This window comes from Oryza brachyantha, chromosome 10 (assembly GCF_000231095.2).
Source record: "Oryza brachyantha chromosome 10, ObraRS2, whole genome shotgun sequence".
Classification (NCBI taxonomy): Eukaryota; Viridiplantae; Streptophyta; class Magnoliopsida; order Poales; family Poaceae; genus Oryza; species Oryza brachyantha.
Window position 1 is genome coordinate 7,224,298 of NC_023172.2, and position 21,948 is coordinate 7,246,245.

Genomic DNA, 21,948 nt, shown 5'->3' on the forward strand with positions numbered 1-21,948 from the left:
TGGCGTAGTGAGATTCACCACCACCACGTCTTGCTTTTAATCTGCAGTGAACCTTGATGAAAAATGAGGCACATGCAGTGAACCTTTTTCTTTTGGTATACCAGTATTTTCTTTCTTTATTGATGTTTGTAAGAAGAATATGTCTTTTACAAGCTAGTATTTGTTTGTTATACCATATGAACAGATTAATACATTTTAGCAGGCTTGTTCATTTTTTTCATAAGTATCATATTGCCTGTATAATGTAACGGAATTTTAGTTGAAGAAAATTATCATTAGGCCGTTATCACCATCATTTTCAACATATACTCTTAATTACTGCATACTCCTTCCATTCCAAAATAAAATAATTTCTAGGTCGTTTAGTAAAAACTTAGTGAGATCGGAAGATTTTATTTTAATCAATTTTTGAATTCTGTATTGATTAGATTTCATTCTCAAATACCTAGTTAGCTCTAGGCTGCGTTCGCTTGGAGGGGGAGGTGGGTGAGTTATTCGGCACGAAAAACGTAGTAATAGATTAATACATGATTAATTAATTATTAATTATTAAAATAATATAAAATAGATTAATATGATTTTTTAAAACAACTTTTGTATAGAAAATTTTTGTAAAAATACACCGTTTAGCTATTCGGGAAGCGTACGTGCTGAAAAAGGGGGTTAGATATCTAACCGGGGTGGCCGAACACGGCCCTAGACTCATTGGAATGCTTGCTTGTTATTCGCACGTGGATCATTGTTACCATAAAAAGCAGAGTTGATGTGGGTGGTTCACATGTATGCCCATGTCCCATATCGTGCCTTTTTTCGAGAAAAAATGGGAGTGGGTGACAGAGCAGTGGCAGATTTACTACTCACCATTACTGCTAATTTTAAACGAGTATAAATAACAGGATCTTTTACCTTCATTTCATGGGAGAGGAACACAACATATGATAAAATAAAAGACTAAGGTTAAGCTAGAGATAGTATTTCGTTAAAGGAAAATAACAGTATCCCAGTAGACAAAAAGAAAGGTAATGAGCTCGGTCATTCATTAAAACCATGAGCGCACAAGATGATGTAGTTTTGGACTTCCTGAGAAAAACCAAAAAGTTGGAAGATAGTGAACATTGACAAAGGAGGCCAGAAGATGAAGTCATGAACGGTGCAAGCAGATACATACAGATATACATTTGGCTAGGTGTGTATGATGCAACCTTGATTTCTATATACTTAAATGTCTTTTGACATTTTACAACATTGTAGCAATGAAGCCAAAACTCAACTCAGTCACTTCCAATTCTATCTATGCTACATGCATAGGATATATGGCTCGCATACTTTTGATTCAACTAATCTAATGGGCATGCATGTACCATCTTTATTGATCCAAAATCCATGAAAAGTTTTATCCAAATGCAAAGTAGATGCATAGGATATATGACTCCAGTACATTTGGTTGAACTTTCAAATCTATTATTTGTCATCGCAATAACGACAGTAACACTCGCTTTTGATCACTGATCCCGTACACGTGGCTTCTACGACTCTCCCGTTTGTTGCTTTCCCACCAATCCAGCAAGTCACCTTGCACAAAAATTTCACACAGATTGGACTACTAGATGTTGTTTCCCAGCACTCTCCTGCCAGAACATATAGAGAACACATGAAAATTGTAAAACTAACATCCATCTCATGATATAAATAACATCAAACGGGTTAACTATTCGAATATGTATATTCATGGACACTGGAACGTCGTACAAAAATGGTCATAAGAGATTTAGAATTGTGAACAGATAGATATAGAAATATATTAGATGTTCTACGCTACTCTCCTAGTCCAATGGATCAAATCTACTTATATACTCCCACTAATCTACTTGTACTAGTAGTTGAATATTTTTCTACTACCAGCAGAACTATAAATCAAGAGCAATTTTACCATTTTTGAGAAGGTATCAGAAGGTATCACTGTTTTCTACGTAAAATTTGATACCTACATACTAGAAGGTACCAAATTTTATATAGAAAATAGTCGTACCTCATGATACCTCCTTAAGGATAGGAAAAACGCTCATAAATCAATAGTCGAAGATTCTTTATTTAATGGTAATACTGATAGTACAATAGACAAGAAGTGGAGCACAAACCAGCAGCAAAAGAAGCATTGGCAACGAACAGTAGTGCTAGGAGGAAGCAGAGAGTATGATGCTTTCCATCCATGGCTATGAACAAAAGAACTTCAAGCTTATTCAGTTTGCTTTGCTTACTACTCCCCCATATATATACTTCCTTTCTGATATGGCAAAGTATTGCTATGTCAAAGAGGGTATATATAGGCATGTCTGCATAGCCTTGATTTTTTGGGAAGACAAGACCCCCAAGTGTTGTGTATATATCCTATTTGCTTTTTTTTTCATGACCTGAAATAATCTAGATATGTTTTTATCCTTATATAGATCATACATTTTCTCCATACGAACCAATAAACTACAAACTACAATCTCTTAAAGGCTTAGATTCAAACATTAATTCTTTGTTTCACAACACGAGGAAATGAAATAAGTTTCATTCATTGCGAATACCGGTCAAGTGTAGAAGAAAAAAGTGGCTGACAGAGACAAAAGAAAAAAAATCAGCAACTAAAACATGCCAAATAAACAACACCAAATGCCGGTTTATTATGGCCATAAAACAAGGACTGGGTTTGTGAAAGAGATTTGCTCCAATCCAATAAAAAGTACCTCAAGGTACCTGTACCTACAGGTACAAAATAAAAAGTACCTCGAGATATCAAAACATTTCTCACCATTGGATCTAGCTGAGTAGGATATACACTGTTAGATCTACGATCAAAAACGATTTGGTACCACGAGGTATCGGTAACTCGACGTATTTTTTTGTTAGACTAAAACAAATCTCTTTGTGAAAAGTCCTATATTTCGGTGAAGCATACAGATTATTTGTCATGTTTTGTAGTCTCCACTCAAAAATTATCTGAGTGGTGATCGGCATATGACCTGCCATACATGAAAGCTTACAAAAGGAGAGGCGTATATATTTTTGCCATTCATTACCACGATTGCACCAAATGAGATGTTTTTCTGGACTTCTGGAGAAACAACAAAAAAATTGGAAGACAAACACCACCAGAAAACAGAGTTTTCCTGACGAAATCAGGAACGGTGCCAGTGGAAACATACGTACATACGTGTAAGCTAGAGTTGTAGTTAAATGGTTTTTAACATTTTACATGCATTCTATGGCCGGTGAGATTACTCACGGATGAGACTAACCAAATGCGCATGCAGACCTCATCATTATTGATATCCCATCCATGAAAAGTTTCATCAAAATGTAAAGTACATCCATAATGTTCATCATTAACATTTTTCAGCTTGTAAGCCCACTTAAAATACTCATAGATACATGAATTAAGCAGCCAAATAGTATTGCTAATTTAACTTCTAGAGAAAGAGAGAGAGAGAGAGAGAGAGAGAGAGAGCACTAACCAACTCGAGTGGTGGTGATTGCTTCTTTCTGAAATCCTGAACATGAATAACGCTAGTACATTCACACAAATATCGTTTCAGAAGAATATATCCAGATGATAGATTATGTGGCTAGTTCTAGGAATCCAAGCAACAGAACTTATTGTGATATTTCCTTGAATAAACATGTTACTAGACATCTTATGGTATATCAAAACAACCACTGAATTTTTAGTCACCGGATGAAATCACGCATGCAGTAGCAGGCGCGAAAATCACTGCATATCCACTACTATTTTTTTATTTGACGGTATTATCTTTTAGATAATCGTTCATCTTATTCACCAATTTGGTACAAACATATGCAAAATTATATGATATAAAATTTAGTAATAAATTAAATTAAAACAAAAAATTAATAACTATCTAGTTTTTCTATAAGATGAATAGTTAAACTTATACCCAAAAGTCAAATAGAAAAAAATGATAGGAGTGGTATCTGTTTGCTGCAGACGAGTAATTAACTAGCGCTCGTACTTATGCAAAAACAATTACGTGTATGGAATCGCATCTGCACATAAGCAAGAAACTGCATATATAACTTCACACAAAAAGCAAACATATGACGATAATACAAATAAAAAAAAGAAAGCAACCTGCTATAGCTGTTCTCCATCTATAGTTCTCCAGATTTACTTCGGCCCAACAAAAAATAACTCGAGATACCAAATCATTTCTTATCATTGAATCTAGTTGAGTATGTACGCTGTTAGATCGAACAATCAAAAATAATTTGATACCTCGCGAACAATCAAAAATAATTTGATACCTTGAGGTACATTTTTTACGTTTTGTTAGACTATAAAATTGCTTATATAGTTCTGACATACACATATGACATATTGTGTGGCTCAAAGACAAAATAAATAAGTAAATACATCCACAACAACAGGAATGACGATCAAGGTGGAAGTAGGTCATCGTTTGACTACCAGCACTGGCCTACGTAGTACACCGTTCAGTGCGTGCACTAGATTGGCATTACACACGTAAGCCTGTCAGTGGATTGTAATCCAATCTAAATCCGCTCCAATTCATTTCTTTGCTAATTAGTCTATCAAACCAACTTGTACAAATTATTCTTTATTGAGATCTAATCCAAACCAATCCAACTTTGATTTTAGCCCAACCCGCACCAACCCATTTGGTTAAAATGGATTCAACTCACTTTTGCAAAATGGATGCATCATTTAATATGTATAAACTCAGACCTAAAATTTTAAAACTCGCGTTCACACTATAAAAGTTTATCAAATTTGACTAAAATTTATTGAGATGATCTGTTATGTATAACTTTATGCAAATTTTGGTCGATTTCTACATGTGGGCCCCACGTATGTCTATTATTTTATCCATTAGCTATCCAATTAAAGGATCCATTTACCCTCCACGGGTTAAATCCATTTAGAACCTGAAATAACCTAACCAAATCCAGTCCATATCAATCCATCTGTCTCTTTAACCCAATCCAATCCAGACCATTTGAAGTTACAATCCATTTGCACCTAACCAAACACCATCCAAATTAAAACCAACCCATTTAACCCATTTCCATCTAACGCATTAGCATGTCTATACACAAGCAAGATATATAGGACACATGTTTCAAACGCATGATCAGCGTTGGAGCAGCAATATATCGTAGGTGCATCGTTAATGCTTTCTGAACATTTGCAGGGTCCGTCATCTAGCCGCCCCAGCCCCAACTGCACACCAACGTCATCCTAAGACCCGTCTAATAAATAAGGTATCATGTAGATATTTTTGATGATGTCGCAACGTATTAATGAATGGAGCGATAAAATAAGTTTCATGGGGATGAAACCCTGTATACACAGTTACCTAGACAGCTTGTGTCTTACATGTAGAGATTTGCTCCGGTCCAACAAAAAGTAGGATGTGCGCTGTTAGATCCAACGGTCAAAAATAAAATAGTACCGCGAGGTACCGGTACCTCGAAGTACTTTTTGTTACTTTTGTTAGACTGTAAAATTACTCTTACACGGAACCTAGAAAACAACAATAAATGAAACTATGCATTAAGAGAGGGATGTTTTATTTTAGTTTTAAATATATTTAGATAACATGTTACTCTAGATAATCGTGTCCATAGAACTTACATTGAGAATGCCGGCTAAGGCGGTGCACGTGCATGTGCATCCCCTAATTAAGCTGGCCTTATATGCGGGACACTGGTCGACATGTTAGTTAGTACGATCCATAGCCACTAGAAGCCATGGACTAGATGGCACCGCAAAGCTTCATTAGCCCATTCAACTCGCCCAGCATGTATAGGCTTTAGGTCCTCCAAGTTAGGGGTAGTACAGTTAGAGTTTTTTTTATTACTTTTTTTATAAAAATAGATTTTTGTTTTAGAAAATAGCAAGTCTTTACTGCCAACACCCACCCAGTGGGCGAGCATGTATTTTATATTTCACGTCGACTTACCGATCGTTGAGAGTCTATATTTACAATATTTTTAATAAAAATATATAATATAAAAAACCGTATCCACTAGTGGACTAGATTAGTATTGGGGAAGTATTCCTTCCAAGATCCACCTTGTAGTATCGTGGCGTTTCGTGTTTTCCTAGTGTTTTATTTGTTTAGTTGAATTGGTGTTTAAGTCTCAATCGCTTATTATTCCTTTTATTTAGTGCCTTGACTAATTTCATTAATTTATTATGAATTATTCTATATAGGAGTCCATATTTACAATTTTTTTCATCTCACTTGTATTGTGTTGAACAACCGCTACTATGGGATGTTATATAAGAGTCCCTCAATAGAATGACACGGTGGTTTCAGGAACAAGCAACATTATGACAACCCTTTTTTCGGCTTCTATTTATGTTTATAAACTAAAATTTAAAAATTCAACATTAAATTTGTAGTTGATTTTCGAGGTTCTTATACCGAGATGTTTATTTTTCATCTGACCTCCCAAAATACCAGGCTCCCCATGTGCCCAAATAAAGAATCAACACAAATGATACACCATTTGTGTTGAATGAGACCGAGAACCGTCACAAAAAGTCCACGGCATTATTTATGCCGCATGAAATCAAGAACCACAAAAAACAAACCACCGCGTTATTTGTGCGGGTATTTCCAAAACCTAGCACAAATAGCAACCTCGTTTATGTCAGATCTTGTCTCGTATCCCATTAAAAGACCAAAACCTATATTTGTTTTGTGTATTATTACAAACCGATACGGCTATAAGTATCATTTGTGCCTGGTACACATGGCAGTAGGCCACCTACACATATCTCCTCCCCTATCTTGCCTCCTCAACAACCTAGCTGGTCTCCTCTCTGTCTCACAGACACAGACAATAGGAAGAGCAGTGGCCATTGCCTTGGAGCGACAGCCTCCAGCGAGAGTGGAGGCAGCGGTCTCCGGCGCTCGTCGCCGGTGACCTCCATTTTGTGGCATCGCAGTTTTTGGCGCCTGCCCAGCGTGCACCTCCACCGTAGCTTCTGCTTCCACTCCCACCAATGGCGCACATGAGTGGCGTGCTTCATCCATAGTGTGGCACACATCATAATGTGTTTTCTATTGAACAAGTTAGTGGATAACCTGATGTTCTGATGTACCTTTTGCTTTGATTGGTGAATAAATTAAGTTGCTCATTCGAACAATGAAGGAAGTCCATCATATTGTTGATTTCTATGTTGTATAATGATGTGTTCTTGGTGTGCTAGAAGTATCGGCTCATTAAATCAGCTCGATTCATTGAGTCGTCTTTTTTTTCCGCATCTCTCTTCATTTCCACCGGTTATTGAAACTGGCACTAATGACCATGTTTTATTGGTATCGGTGATTCCGTGTCAGGTCCATATCCTTTTCACGGCGTCATATTTATGCCTCATCAAAACTTCACAAATTCTGGTGATCAGTAATTGGAGAATGAATATAGATTGCCTCATTAAGCATTTTGAAATGAAAATGCAAGGGGAACCTATCCATGCAAAAATAGTATCTCAAGCTACCAAATACCTATTAACTTAAGGAACCAAAATTTGCACTAGAAAATGTAACACCTCGAGGTACGTTTTCAAGGATGGGGAAATTGCTCATACAACCCGCCTAATCCTTAATTCATTCTTGTAGGCTGATTTTATGTACTTGATCTTCTAGGTCAAGATTTCTGAATGACTTAACGAAATTTTCCCCTGAATAATGTATTTCACTAAATCTTATTATCTGGACTATTTTGGTACATATATTGAGAGATTATGAGGGCTATGAATTAGAGCCCTAATTTGCTAGATTGTCACGACCTAGTACACAACATTGTGTTTTTGTGCCCTTTATGCACGAGCACATAGCGACTTGGGGTTTTAAATCCTAACTGAGATAGCTTCTCAAGTAACCTAGATATGTTTGTGCGAAAAGCATTGTATTAGTTTCACGGTAGAGGGTTAAGATGGTACTCCCAAAGCTATACAAATTCGTAGAAGGCTCTATAGAGTGCAGTAATTCTTGGTTTGGTTTAGTACAATTAGCCAAGGAACAGATTACATTGTCATGTGTGGAAATTACTGTCCCAAATATTATCCTCCCTCTTATCCAGGTTAGTGGGAAGATGGCCTACTTGCAGCGACCTCCTCACCTCGGTGACAACGAACTTACAAAAGGTACTGGTAGGTCGATGATCAAAAACTTGATGATGAATCTGCAATAGGCATAATAACCTAATCAAAACCTAACTCTGAATGGTTGTCTGACTTGAATACAAGCTTCCAAGGGTTCCATTAGTACTTGATGGAATACTCTTAGAATCATGTTCTCAATATGAGCAATTTTACGGTCTTTAGGTACCATGAGGTATCACATTTTTCTATGTAAAATGTATTAGGAGATATTAAATTTTACACTAAAATTTTAGTACCTCTCGGTACCTACTCGAGCACTGTAAAGTTAAAAAACAAAGTGTTGCAAGACCTGTTGTGGCCCTCTCAGCTAGTAATTTCGTTTGTTATTCTTGCCTGAGTGTGCGCCCAATCGTGGGGGGGGGGGGGGGGGTGGGGGGGGGGTGGCGACTATATCTTTAGGATTTGTTGAGTTATGCTTAGATTAAATTTTAATTATTGTTACTTTAGCTCGTATTTGCCTGTATTGGCTAGATTGGCTAGTTACTTGTATAAATAAACCCACCTTACCGAGTGATTCAGTCTATCATCAATTTTAATTCCTATTTACAGTTTACATTGTTTTACTCTTGTTCTTGATTGTTGTTTAATTTGCTCTTATGATCATAGTACACTTGCATAGGCAAGATCAGCAATCCACCGAAAAGTGTATCAATCGCCAACACACAACACATTGACGTATCATATGACTACAGTAAACATATTTTCAACTCATTGAAATATCGAACCACCTTTGCTCATACTAAAATTGATGCACAAAAATGTCATTTCAGACCAACACAACGATGCATGACAAATTAAGTTGCAATGAAACTCCAAACAACATTATTCCCTTACATAAGCATGCTGATACATCTTTTTCCATCTTATTGACAAAACAACCACTGGTTTTTTTTACTTGTCAGAACAAATCAAGCAGTGGCAGTTGTGCATATCACTACACCAGACATCCCGGACTTTTGCCTTCTTGGTAAGGCCTTCAATCCAGCAGTTAAATTTGCATGTCCCTTTGCTACAACCCAGTATCCATCCAACATCTTCAATACACTCCTCTGCAAGGGGAAAAATTGCAAAGGTTACCTGCCACTCTCTATAATATATACAATCAGACAATCACCATTTGCAACATGGCAAGAGATTCTGGCCAGTAATTTCAGAGTTGAATACTTGAATATGCACAAAGAATTACACACACACAAAGTACATCACTGCAAGAATGCAGCCTCCTACACATAAGACATAACAATAGAAAAAAGTATGCTGATAATATAAAAAAAAAGAAAGAAAAAGAGTTGAGATAGATGCAGACCTGCCATTGATGGACTCAGCTGTAAAACAAGAACCAAGAGGAACCCAAGATTTAGAGATCTTGCATCCATCGTTGAAGAAGGGATATGGTTCCCAGTTACCTCCTCTTTCTATATATATATAAGAAAAAAAAGGAGAGCCCTGCTATAGCTGTTCTCCCCATATACAATTATCAATACACTAATTAATTGTTTGGCAAAGAAACAAAATAAAGTAAATACATCCAGAACATCAGCAAGACAGCAATGACGATCAAGTCCAAGTCATCATTTGACTGCCTACAGTCTGGATAGACACTACAGAGATGACACCCTTGAGTGGCTGCTCGAAATTGGCATGTACCTATGTCAGTACAAAAATAAGATGAGAACAAATTAACATCACCATTGCCTTTGTAATGCCAATTATTTCCATGCAAAAAAAAGCTTTCCTTGAGAGTCAAAAAAATATTTGGCCTTTGGGGAATTCTTACGTAGCTTGGTCGGAATTTGTTTTCTACAAAATTTTGTCGGCCGGACTAATTAAGCCTGTCATTAGAGAAAACATTTTGTCAACAGAGAGATGATTCAATTGGTTTGTATTATTTGCTAAAAAAAACTATGGGAACGAAGCTATCCGGAAGGACTATGCATAATATTTATCTGAAACAAAAGGGTAGATCACTGCTACAAAATTGATTTATGTGATAACTCTCTCTCTCTCCCCTCCTCCCCTCCCTCTCTCTCTGTATATACTAGATGATACACCGCGCGTTGCTGTGGAATATACAATTGGAACAATAGAATTGGACTATAGAGAACATGGAAACTCTTTTGCTTGTATTTTTAATGTTAACAATGCTATTATTCATTGTACCAGATAGGGCACCACAGTGGACGCAAGAATGATTTGGGCCACTAAGTTTTAATGGTTCAAATATAGTGCCCGAAAGGTAGGCCATGGATAGAAGTGAAAGGTTTTTAAGTAAAATTAGGACTAAACATGTTAAGATATGAGGAGTACAAAAAAGAACTTACGCCTGGAAGAGAAAGTTCGATTTGACGTAGATGAACTAATAAGAGCATGGTGCTCATTTTGGACAGAACGATTAGAAACAGAAGATTGACCAATTAATTGTGGGCGTAATATACGTGATCTGCAGAGGTTGATGCTAGATAAAAATATTGAGATTTGTGATGTGAGCAACATTATTTTCATAAATAACCAAGTAAAACTTTAATTTCTAACCAACCTCTGCTCCTATTTGAATCAATGACTTCCCTACGTCTGCGGCGAGATTCCGCTGCAGTAGCTTGATTAGGATGCAGAACCGATATATTAGAGGGTTGTTCTCGTGGGCGACCACGACGACGTATAATTTGATGAGAAAAGCCCGATGCATTATCCATTGCACTAAACAGTACATACGGATAAATCCTATAAGAAAAGTGTGATTTCAGACAATCGTCGAGCCTAAGCCACACAAATTTTAGGCAATCATTGAGCCTAATCCACACAGAGAGGTTTCATTAAACAAAACATATGTTAGACACAACATGATCGAACTGAACCGTTGTAACAACCAGTGGACTTGACACACACACAAAAAAAAGGATAGATTCAATTGAACATTCGGTACAAAGAGTAGAGCTGAATAAAATTTGAGTGAAAATCTAAGGGAAAGTGATACATACCAGATTTTTCTTTCCAAGATAAAAATCAACAGGACCAGAAGAATAAATTCAGAAGTAAGGCCATAAGAGCTGAAATGAATGCTTGTACGCACATAGAATTTCCAAAGAGCTGAAATTAAAACAACCAAAAGATTACAACATGATGAACACATCAAATAACATGTCAGATAATTTGAGCCAACAGTACCTATGCATAAGGGGGATGATGCAAAACCTTTCTCGCTTAGAAACTGGGATGAGATGAAGCATTGTGGTGACAACCGAGCAGAAGCACAGTAGTAATAAGCGAGGGGAAGCGATGATTTCGCCATGCCGTTATGCGTAGAGAAAATCAATGCCTTGATGACAGCCATGAAGAGTACTCTTGGTGTCCGTCAGACAATTTGGTTTCTTCTAATACGGCGGGGAGGCATGGAGAAAGGAAGCTACTAGTGGGACAGATGAGGTAGTAGGACCAGGGAGAGGGAGAGGTTTCCTAACGCGGAGACCTCGCGTCGCTCCGCCGGGCGTGCTGGCACTATGGGAGCTATAGGCATCGTGGGGCACGGGCGATGTGGTGGTGCAGGCGGAACGGGGGGAGAGCACCTGGCAATGCGGGAGGGTGGAGGGGCACACATCATGGCGGCGGCGGCGTTCAATGCGACGGATAGGGGTGGATGGCGTGGTTATGGCAGCATCAGATGCGACGGCCGAAGGGAGTAGAAAGGGAATCACGATGCTGCTCATTGTGGAACTGGCCATTGTGGGCGCATGGGCCCATTTGTGGCTAGCTCAGCCCAGGAAGCGATAGTAACGTGTGTTGTTTGATGATTTTCATTGATTAACTGAGTACATTCGATGGAGATCGAACGGCTAGGATTAAAAGGGTGACATGGAAGCACGAAATTGCAGAGAATTGATAATAACTACACTAAGTGGGAATGAAATGTATAGGTTTATAGGATTAGCAATATACTCGTGCTAATGCTATGGTTCATAATATTTATATTCATACATCATTTAATTTTATGTTAGATAAATTACTTTTTTTAAAATAGGTCTAATTGCATTTTAATTTGATTCGTCACATATCAAACATACATGTGCTAATGAATGGTGGCAATTGATAATGAAAATAAATTAATTGAACGAGAGTTTATGTTTCGAGCATTACACAATTAGTATGGAAGGGGAGAAAAACGAACAAAAATTGACTACCAAAATTCGACAAAAATAAAACCAAGGAACAACCCAAGTACTAAACTAATCGATACATCAGTTCAGTTTTATGTTCGGTTCAGTTTTGCTTTGGTTTCAAGTAAAAAAAAAATGCCCACCCCTAGCTATCATCATAGTCCCTCTGTTCCAAATAAAACTAATTCTCCGGTTTCTGTGTCCAACATTTGACCATTTTCAGGAAATTAGAAAAAAATTAGTCACACGTAAAGTACTATTCATGATTTATCATCTAATAAAAACAAAAATATCAATCGCAAAAAATTTTTGGACAAGACGGAGAATCAAAAATTATAGGTAAAAAATAGAAAATCGGTTTATTTTGGAACGGAGGGAGTACTTGATTATGTTTGGCTCAACAATCCAACCTCAACTGGCACGGCCATCATCCATGTGTCACTTAAAGCCTCTGAACTGAGCATATGACAAGTCTGTGGTATGTACTACAAATCTGACATATTGGAAAAAGCACCAAGTTCATAGAGATATTACATGCTATTCCTAGCTTCCTTAATAGGCATCGTAAATTATATTGTTCTCATGAACTACCTGAAATTATACATTATCATACAAATCTACTGTAAATCTATGGATAGCAGCGATGTTGGATGTGAGCCTCCTGTGATATTATTCAACAATCTTGGCAATGGCGGTATTTTCAGCTCTAGTATACCCTCGAAGAATTGCACCACCTCACACATTGTCGGTCGATCAACTTCACTATCTTGAATGCACCAGCATGCAATTTTGCAAATTCTTTCAACCTCCTCAAGGTTCACATCACCATGCAACTTTGCATCCACCAAATTTCTGATCGCTCCATCGATAAGCTGGCGGGCAACTTGCATAGGAAAATAGGCCGAATAACCACCGTCTTCAAAATGTACTTCGCTCGAGTTCCTTCTTCCTGATATGATTTCAAATAAAACCATCCCGTAGCTATAAACATCGACTTTAGACGTAACAACAGTTCCACTAATCCATTCAGGGGCAAGATATCCAATAGTTCCTCTCACTGTAGTTAGAGCATGGCTAAATTCTCTTCCCAAAACCTTTGCCATCCCAAAATCTGCAATTTTAGGAACAAAAGATGCATCAAGAAGTATATTCTCTGGCTTGATATCACAGTGAATAATGCAATCTCGACAACTACTGTGCAAGTAAGCAAGGCCTCTAGCAACTCCGATAGCTATTTGGTACCTAACATTCCAGTCCAAAACTTTAGCATTATCCTTAAAGAGATGCACGTCAAGGGAGCGATTTGGCATGTATTCATACACAAGTAACTTCTTATCATCTTCACAACAAAACCCAATCAATTTAACTAAATTGATATGCTGGATAATCCCAATTGAATTCACTTCAGCTCTGAACTGCTTCTCTCCTTGGCGGGTGCCGTCGAGCCTTTTCACTGCTATTATAATCGAGTCATTCAAGCATCCCTTAAAAACAGAACCAAAACTGCCTCCCCCCAACCTCTCTGAAAAGTTTTTGGTTGCACGTTGCAAATCAATATAACGAAATGCGGTGACCCCAATGCCTTCTTGAGCGTTAATTTCCACTCCACAAGCAAACCATTTCTGTCTTCTCCTCCAAAATACAATTAGAATGATCATCAAAATCAGAGCACCTATACCTGCACCGGTACCAACACCAATGATGGCTCCACTCTTTCTCTTCCTTTCAGTTGTTTGCATTTCATTTGCAGCAACGCGAATGTGAAGAGATTTCCAATTCCCATCAGCTACTCCATCAGATTGTTGCCTCACGTTATACAAGTCGTAATGCCAAACAGAGCAGCCACTTTTTCCATAGGAATATGCAGTGCACGAGCAGTTGCGCAAGCAAACCTCAGAGCATTCATCTTGGCTTGCAACTGTCTGCACATTCATGCCATTGTGGGGTAATGTAATGCTTTGCATATGGTAGAACCTGTCTGCAAGACCTGTTTTGTTCATGGTAAAATCACAGTTTAATGGACTGTTCCTCATGCAGCCTCCTGTTCGATCTTCTATATCCCAATCCTTTGGTGACTTTATCGAGAAACCCTTCATACATTCGCAGAATGGATTGTTGTCATCGTTGCAAACTGTGAAAGGTCCACAGACTGCGTACACATCACAGTGAAGTATGGGCATCCTGTAGTTGATCAACCAATTTTGCAAGTTGTCATACCATACACCTATTATACCTCGACCATTGACATCGATTCCAGCACGTGTAATCGCCGTCTCCTTCGTAATAGTATATGTGAGGTAAACCTCTTTGTCATTGTTGACAAATGTAAAATTAGGTATGGTGGCGCCAATCATCTCTGGCGCTAAGCTGAAAAATTTCCCATCCCAATCCCCGGTGGACCAGTATATTACAGTTGAGTTCCACACCAAATGACCAACGCCACTGATATCAAACTCCAGCGAGTATAAACCAGGGGTCTGGTCGATCGTGTTCTTCCTAGAAACAAGACGTCGGTTCAAGCCAGTCACCTTGTTCCGATAAATCTTTCCGCCGATGAAAAGACTATCCGTCGGGTAGTCGAAGCTCTGCCAGAAAACCATGGAAGAGTTCGAGGAACTCTGAAGCACAAGGTTCCCATCATTTAACAACACCGCGATGGTGTCATTGGTGGTGGCATTGACACCGGTAGACCACACAATGGACTTGGTAACGTGGTCCAAGATGACCATGTTTCCGTCACCGGAGATCGTCAGCTCCGGCGAGGCGGGGTCCACGACCGGGCTTTCGCCGTTGGCGGACCATAGGGGGGTTACCATGGGGAGCTTGTTGTACCATATGCAAAGGTAAGAGTTGCGGCTGGTGTAGGAGGAGGAGTTGTCGCTGACCGTCTTGAAGAAACCGAGCGCGAACTTGCCGTTGTTGGAGACAAGCCTGTCGCTCATGCCGGCCAGCGCATGGCCCGGCGACACCGTGTCCGTGGCGGCGGAGCTCGTCGGAGAGTAGTGCAGGGAGAGCATGAGGAGGAGGAGGAGGAAGCCAAGGAGGAGAGACATGGTGGACAGGACGGGCAGAAGCTTAATCAGTGGATGGCTGAAATTCGTAAGGAACTTGCATATATGCTCACGAGCTGGTCCAATAAAAAAATTAAGTGCAGATCGATGATCGATCGATCCAGTGGTTTCAAAAGCTCAGCTCGCAGAATCCAGATCGGGTCAACGTTGTGGTTTGGGTGAAACTAACGTCCTAATCAGTCTGTATTAACAAATAACAGTTGATAGTGTGTTAACCTCGATCTGAATAACCTTCTCATTGGTCGTCAGACCTCAACCATAGAGCCTTTTGACTGCGTAGTGACATCAATGCATGCGTACTATCCAAGAGAAATAATCCGTTTGCTATCCTTTCCAGCAACTTAATTTCCAGTTGGGGTATTCTTTACAGATAATACTTTTTTTAGTGAGCCTTAGGAAAATAATTCTAGAGTTTCTTTTCTTTCCATTCCTTTTTGATTTGTTCCTATTGACCCCGTCATCACCAGTATGGTCCTGGCACTGCCGCCTGTCTAAGGATGGATATGGGTCGACCGATGTGTAATTTAGGTTAATCTTCAGCTCAATAAAATTAGCTAAGTTATACTATAACTAAAATTTAGTTCATTTAGTTAATATATGGTGGAATCTAAAATACCCGTGTGTTCGACCCATATATAACCATCGCTAGACCTGTCGGTTGCTTTGCATCACCGATGATGCCCTGGCGCGCGGCAGCGGTTAGCTAGGGGTAGGGGTGGGAATGATCCAAGGCCCGTGGGTTCTTTCACAACTCTATTTAGTTCTTAAAATTTTTTTAGTTCAAAACTCTATACAATTTTATTTTTAATCCGTTTTGAATTCGGCCCTTAAATTTTCAAGGCAAAATGGATGGTCCTGTTAACACCCTTAGCTGGGGTGTGTCCGCAAAATATGGCGGTGACATTTTATGTTTGTCGCAAACATGAGATCTGTGTTTCTTTGGCCGCAGCACGAGAAGGCCTGGAGCTATCTCACGTGTGTATTGCATGCGTACGATGACTTGTATGGGTGAGAACGAAGCGAATTAGACATATGTATACCAATATACTTTCTTAGCTTTTTTTATTTAACGTCAATTACCCTTGAATCTACTTTTGATCATTCGTGTTATTAAAAACTATATAATTATTAATTATTTTGTTATATATGATTTGATTTATCACTAAAGAAACTTTAAATATGATTTATAATATATTTTGTATATTTGCATTAAAAAATCTGAGCAATACAAATGATCAAATATAGATATAAAGTTAACACGATCAAAAAGTAATATTTTAGCGGATCCGGAATTGGTGATTTTATTTAGAGAAGGATATTTTTACCTAGCCTTTATATCCAACCGAATATATGCTGCCATTTTTTTTATATAATTCGGGAACTTAGCCACTCAAACCCCATAGAAGACTTAGCCCCTCACATTATACTCAATCTGAAGTTCATACTCATTTGAATCCAGAACCTTACATGCTACTCAAGTGACTACAATCACTGAGCTACATATCCTTTCACCGCTTATAAACCGATAACTATGCATTATCGTATAATATATTCACACTTACTTGTTAATCATAGTACCTTTATACATGTACGTACTACTTACTTCTTATACCCATATATATAAGTGTGGATTCACTCGCTATGGTGGGTACGAAGAATAATGTCAGTATGTCACGTCAAATGAACATCAGATCAACATTTCACATAGACGAAATGGTTATAGTCGAGAAGGGAGATGAAATACAGACCCAGTTTTGTGGTTCAGGATGGCAAATAAAACTATGCTCACATGGTTCAGGGAAGCAAATTGTACTTCCAAGAAAAGTAATCGAGGCAAAAAAAGAAGGATTAATACCTAATTAACTCAGTCCTTGCCTACATGTCGCTTAGGTGACTTTACTAAATTAAATGGCTATAGGGGGTGATTACAAACCTAGCTAGCTCGCTAGATTTAGTCTCTTTTGTCTGGGTCGTTAGATTTACATTTTAGACTGTGGGCTGTGACTACAAGTTTTAGCAATTAATATATATGCATAGTATATGTGCACATTCCTAAGTATGAAGAACAGTGGGCATATGCTCATGCCAACGTACGCTAGCTCCAGAGAATTGATTGATCCATCTTGCAATATTTAAATGTGTATAGAGAATAATATACATATTTGGGTGGTGGGCGGCATACCGCACACGTATGAAAATATAGGGGTGATTATTTAGTTGTTTAAGAAAAAAAAGACAAACAACATATTTATAAATAAAAAATAATTTATAAATAAATCTTTTAAATACACGTTCCTAGCAATAAGCCAAGGATAAAAAAATAAACTATAATAAAAAGCTTCAAAATTAACTTCAAATTCAAAATATTAAAATAAATTTTGGTGTATAAGTATAAACAGAAGCGAAAAAGATAACGAAGATACTCTGTGCATACGTCCACGACTAAATTGCTTTTAGCTTACGCATTCATTATTCAGCATGGTAACTACTCCATTACAAGTCACGATCAACTACATGCAACACATTGACTGTACGTTCCCCTATTTGGGTTAGTTAATAGGAGTTTGTCATGAAATGTATTTCTCGGATCCCGGTCAACTAGGCAGCCTATAGAATATTGTCTACGTTCTTTGGTCAACGCTCAGACTTTTGTTTGGCATGTGAAGCATATCAGCTTTAGATATGAATCATGTGGGCCCGACCAAGGGCCGACGACAAGGCCAGGGCCATCAGTGAGGCCCAGAATGTTTTTACTTTACGTCCATGGAATCTGCAACCACAAAGGTTTGCACCCTCGTCGTTACGTTATGCTTATGCTTAATTATAAGCTAAAATTAAAATTTTTAATTTTATATTTGGATTTGATTTTAGTTTTCTCCACCGAAGTTTATTTTTCCAGTGTTGGTTTAAGATCGCTAAGAATACGTACATAAAAATTTTATTCATAAATTTTTTTTATTTACAAATATATTGTTTGGAATCACCCCTTGAAGTATCAGAAAGAGCCGATTAGAGAGGTCCCAATGGAAGTAGCAACTTGTGATTTTCTGTAACTTTCATGTCATAAAAAATAGTTATTGGCATTATTCTTACCATTTCAAATGGCACTAGTTCATATTTAAATTTAATGCTATATATTTCTCATTGTATCTTAGATGTCTTCTAAAAGTAATGTCTTATGTATGACATGGTTTCTCTCTTTACTTATTTACTCACTTAACTCACCTCATTTTTATTCTACATAATAACTCAGTTAATCATATAAACAATATTCTAAGCAAATACCCTAAGGTTATCCTAATGCACGACGCTTTGCCTACACGTAACACGTGTGAACGCGTCACTCAGACTGTTAGCCCACCTGATTCCTCCCCCCACCCACAAATTGGGTTCAGGCCCAATAAAGAGAGCCCATTTGCACGCTTTATTTTGGTCTTTGTTTGGCTTTGGTACCCTAACCCGGACCACATGCATGAACTGTTTTTTTAATCTCTTTCTAAATTCCAAGCGTCAAGAATTTTTCCACCTAAAACACCATGAAACTATGTACACAGTTTAAATAAAAAAAAACTTTATAGGCAGACATTTTTACATAGTCTAAGAAAGAAAGTTCAAAACTGAAAATGTATATTCGGTGCACTTTGTACTGGGCCTAAATTGGCCCAATTAAGAAGTAGGCCTGAATATGCACAAGAGCTCGCGTGCGTGAGGCCGCATGCGTCTCGTTTAGAACTAGCAGGACTTAATAAAGGAAATGAGAATTTTTTGAATTTTGAATTTTATTATTAAATAATTTATAATTTTAATTTTGCATTAAAAAAACTATGCCGCCCTCTATGAGGATGGAAAGGTGACGTGGCAAACGGTCACTCGGTCGCGAGCAACGACCGTAAACAGTGACACGGCGAATTTTGCATTTAAGCCCTTTCCGCCCTCTGCAAGGGCGGTAAGGGCCTAAATGTAAAGTTGCCACGCTAACCCGGGAATTTTATGATTGAACCGAGAATTTTTTGATTGAACCGTGTTTTGATACATATATGTATAACGTATGTAATTGTTTGATCATAAGAACTAGCTTAGCTAAATAGTCACCATCCTACTCTTTTTTTAAGCAGACCGGGGGTCAAATCCTATCAAGAGCATATTTTCTTTGATTTTTTCTCGGACTGGCAAAAAATAGGAAGAATTTCGTAAAAATTTCATACATCATACATATATATATATATATATGTATATATATATATATATATCAAACCACAGTTAAATCGTATTTCGGATGGCGCGATAAATTTTGCACTTAGGTCCTTTTGGCCGTTGCTCGCGACTGAGTGGCTGTTTGCTACGTTACCTTTCCGCCCTCCTAGAGGGCGGCAGGAGGTTAATTTTATGATTTTTGAAATGCAAAATTAAATTTATAAATTATTTAATCAATAAAATTAAAAATTTTAAAAATTCAAGGAAATGAATGTCATTAACATCAATTAGAAAAAAGATGGATAAAATAATATGGCTCTAGAGTTAAAATTTTGCTTAAAACTACTTGTCAATTTAATAAGAGGCATCATGGTATTTCTTACTGAAACCTAATCTCTAGTACTAAATAAATGGAATAAAGAATAATTTAGAACGGAGCAAGGATCAATTTCTCCCGGCAGGATCGGAAGGTGAGAACCACTAGACCGGCGAGCGACAGTAGTAGAGATAAAAGCAACAATGTATACTACCTCAGCAGCAAACTTAAACATGTCTATATATTTACCTCATATTTACCCGGTCATACGGTGATTGTAATCAAATGGATTACTGGTTTGCAATAATGGTTCGTTTAACACATCTTTCAACTTCGAAATTTAATTCAGGCCCGCCTCTATAGATCACTTTCCCAGATCACTCGAGTCCGCTCCAATTCTATTTCGTGTGGAGCCAAGATAATTTGGTTGGACACCACCTCCAGAAGAGTTGTGCCAATTAAACATACCCTAAATTTATATTTCCCTGCGTCATAATGGTAATTGAGAGAACTCCACAAATTGAATATCTATCTCTTTTATATATATATATATATTTTAAACGGGCTTGTTATATTTCCGAAAAGTGACAATGAATTTCTATTCAATTTAGTGCAATCTACTGCACCATTTACTGCGACAATGACATCCATGTTGGTGCTGATAAACGCGAACCACATGTATCGAATCAGCGAGTGGATGTCGACGCATTACTGATGGAATATGTGCATCGATCCTTGCCCATAATTTGGCGTCAATTCTTTTCTTGATCTGCATATATATGACGTGTGGTGCACCATAGATTAATATTTTGATAACTTGCGTAAGATGGTTGCCCTGAACTCGTGGTTGTTATTCTGTTTTATACAAGTCACGAATTCAGATATTTAGATTATACTCGATTTTGTTCTAAAAGAATAGGTTTCCCCTTGAGCTCTGGCAGCCATTCGAGAACCATATTTTCTGCAGGTACTATGTTTGTACACCCTATGAATTAATCATTTACCGTACAATGCCAAAGTTTGTTTTCCGTGGTATTTTGACAATATCGTAGGTTGGATATCTTTGACCAGCCAATATCCTGATTAGATACTCGACGTCAAAAGGTTGCAAGTTCTAATATTTGCTATTATAAAGTATCATCTTGATGCATGCCACCTGTATAACTCCATCTGTCCCTAAATGTTTAATGTCATTGAGTTTTGGCAAAATTTGCTACAGGCCATCGAAAAAATACGTAATTAGCCGGTGGACACCGTAAGATCATGAATTTGATGCAGGGCATCATAAAAATGTGGTAATTAGCCGGTAGACACTCCAGCCATTATTTTATTAATTTCTTAGTAAAATTTTTTTAAAATGGCGAGATTGCCAGCTGGGTCGCCGCCGCCGCCACCTTCTCAGTTGCTTTGTAGGCTAGGGTTTGAGTGTGGTGCGGTGCCGAGATCGACAATCTGCATAACGGGTTGGCCACTGGAGGGCAATCTCACCAATTTTACAAAATTTGACACTGAAAGTAATAAACAGAGTGTCCACTAGCTATTTACCATATTTTTATGTTGCCCTGCAACAAATTCGTGATCTTATAGAATTCACCGGCTAATTACGCGTTTTTTCATTGCCCTATGGCAAATTATACCTTGAGTTTTTTTATATACATTTTACTATTCGTTTTATCCAAATTTTTTTATAAAATATGTAAAGTTATATATATGAATAAAAGTATATTTAATAATAAATAAAATTATATAAATATAATTAATAACTTATGTAAATTTTTTAAATAAGACAAATAGTCAAACGTGTATAAAAAGTCAACGGCATCAAACATTTTGGACGAAGAGAGTATGTGGTGTTGTGTTCTAAAATAGGAAAAAGTTGGTGATTCCTTGGTTTTTTCATGAAAAAACACAAATGACATATTTACAAAGAAAAAATAATTTGTGAGTAAAACTTTTATATATATATTCCTAGTGATCTAAAAGCCAAGACTAAAAAATAAAATCCGGTAAAAAGAA

At 37.6% G+C, this 21,948-nt stretch overlaps 1 protein-coding gene and 1 long non-coding RNA gene across 6 annotated transcripts; both read right to left on the bottom strand.

Annotated features, from left to right (window-relative positions):
* Positions 1 to 8,931: 8,931 nt before the first annotated feature.
* LOC102719234 lies at positions 8,932 to 11,787 on the bottom strand. Of its 5 annotated transcripts, none has more exons than XR_005812615.1 (6): positions 11,366 to 11,787; positions 11,179 to 11,287; positions 10,737 to 10,921; positions 10,522 to 10,640; positions 9,507 to 10,032; positions 8,932 to 9,249 (listed from the first exon to the last, which is right to left on the bottom strand). It is a non-coding gene; the product is annotated as an uncharacterized LOC102719234 (long non-coding RNA). The 5 variants fall into 5 exon arrangements; XR_001551200.2 differs by having other exon boundaries at positions 9,507 to 9,847; positions 9,978 to 10,032; positions 10,522 to 10,921; XR_423847.3 differs by lacking the exons at positions 10,522 to 10,640; positions 10,737 to 10,921 and having other exon boundaries at positions 9,507 to 9,847; positions 9,978 to 10,032.
* Positions 11,788 to 12,968: 1,181 nt separating this feature from the next.
* Positions 12,969 to 15,404, bottom strand: LOC102718954 (G-type lectin S-receptor-like serine/threonine-protein kinase At2g19130). The gene has a single exon (XM_006661640.1). The coding sequence runs from the start codon at positions 15,402 to 15,404 to the stop codon at positions 12,969 to 12,971; it is 2,436 nt and encodes an 811-aa protein (XP_006661703.1).
* Positions 15,405 to 21,948: the final 6,544 nt, after the last annotated feature.

Bases quoted from the DNA above. Each gene is read 5' to 3' on its own strand.
- LOC102718954 (XM_006661640.1), bottom strand. From the start codon at position 15,404: ATGTCTCTCCTCCTTGGCTTCCTCCTCCTCCTCCTCATGCTCTCCCTG.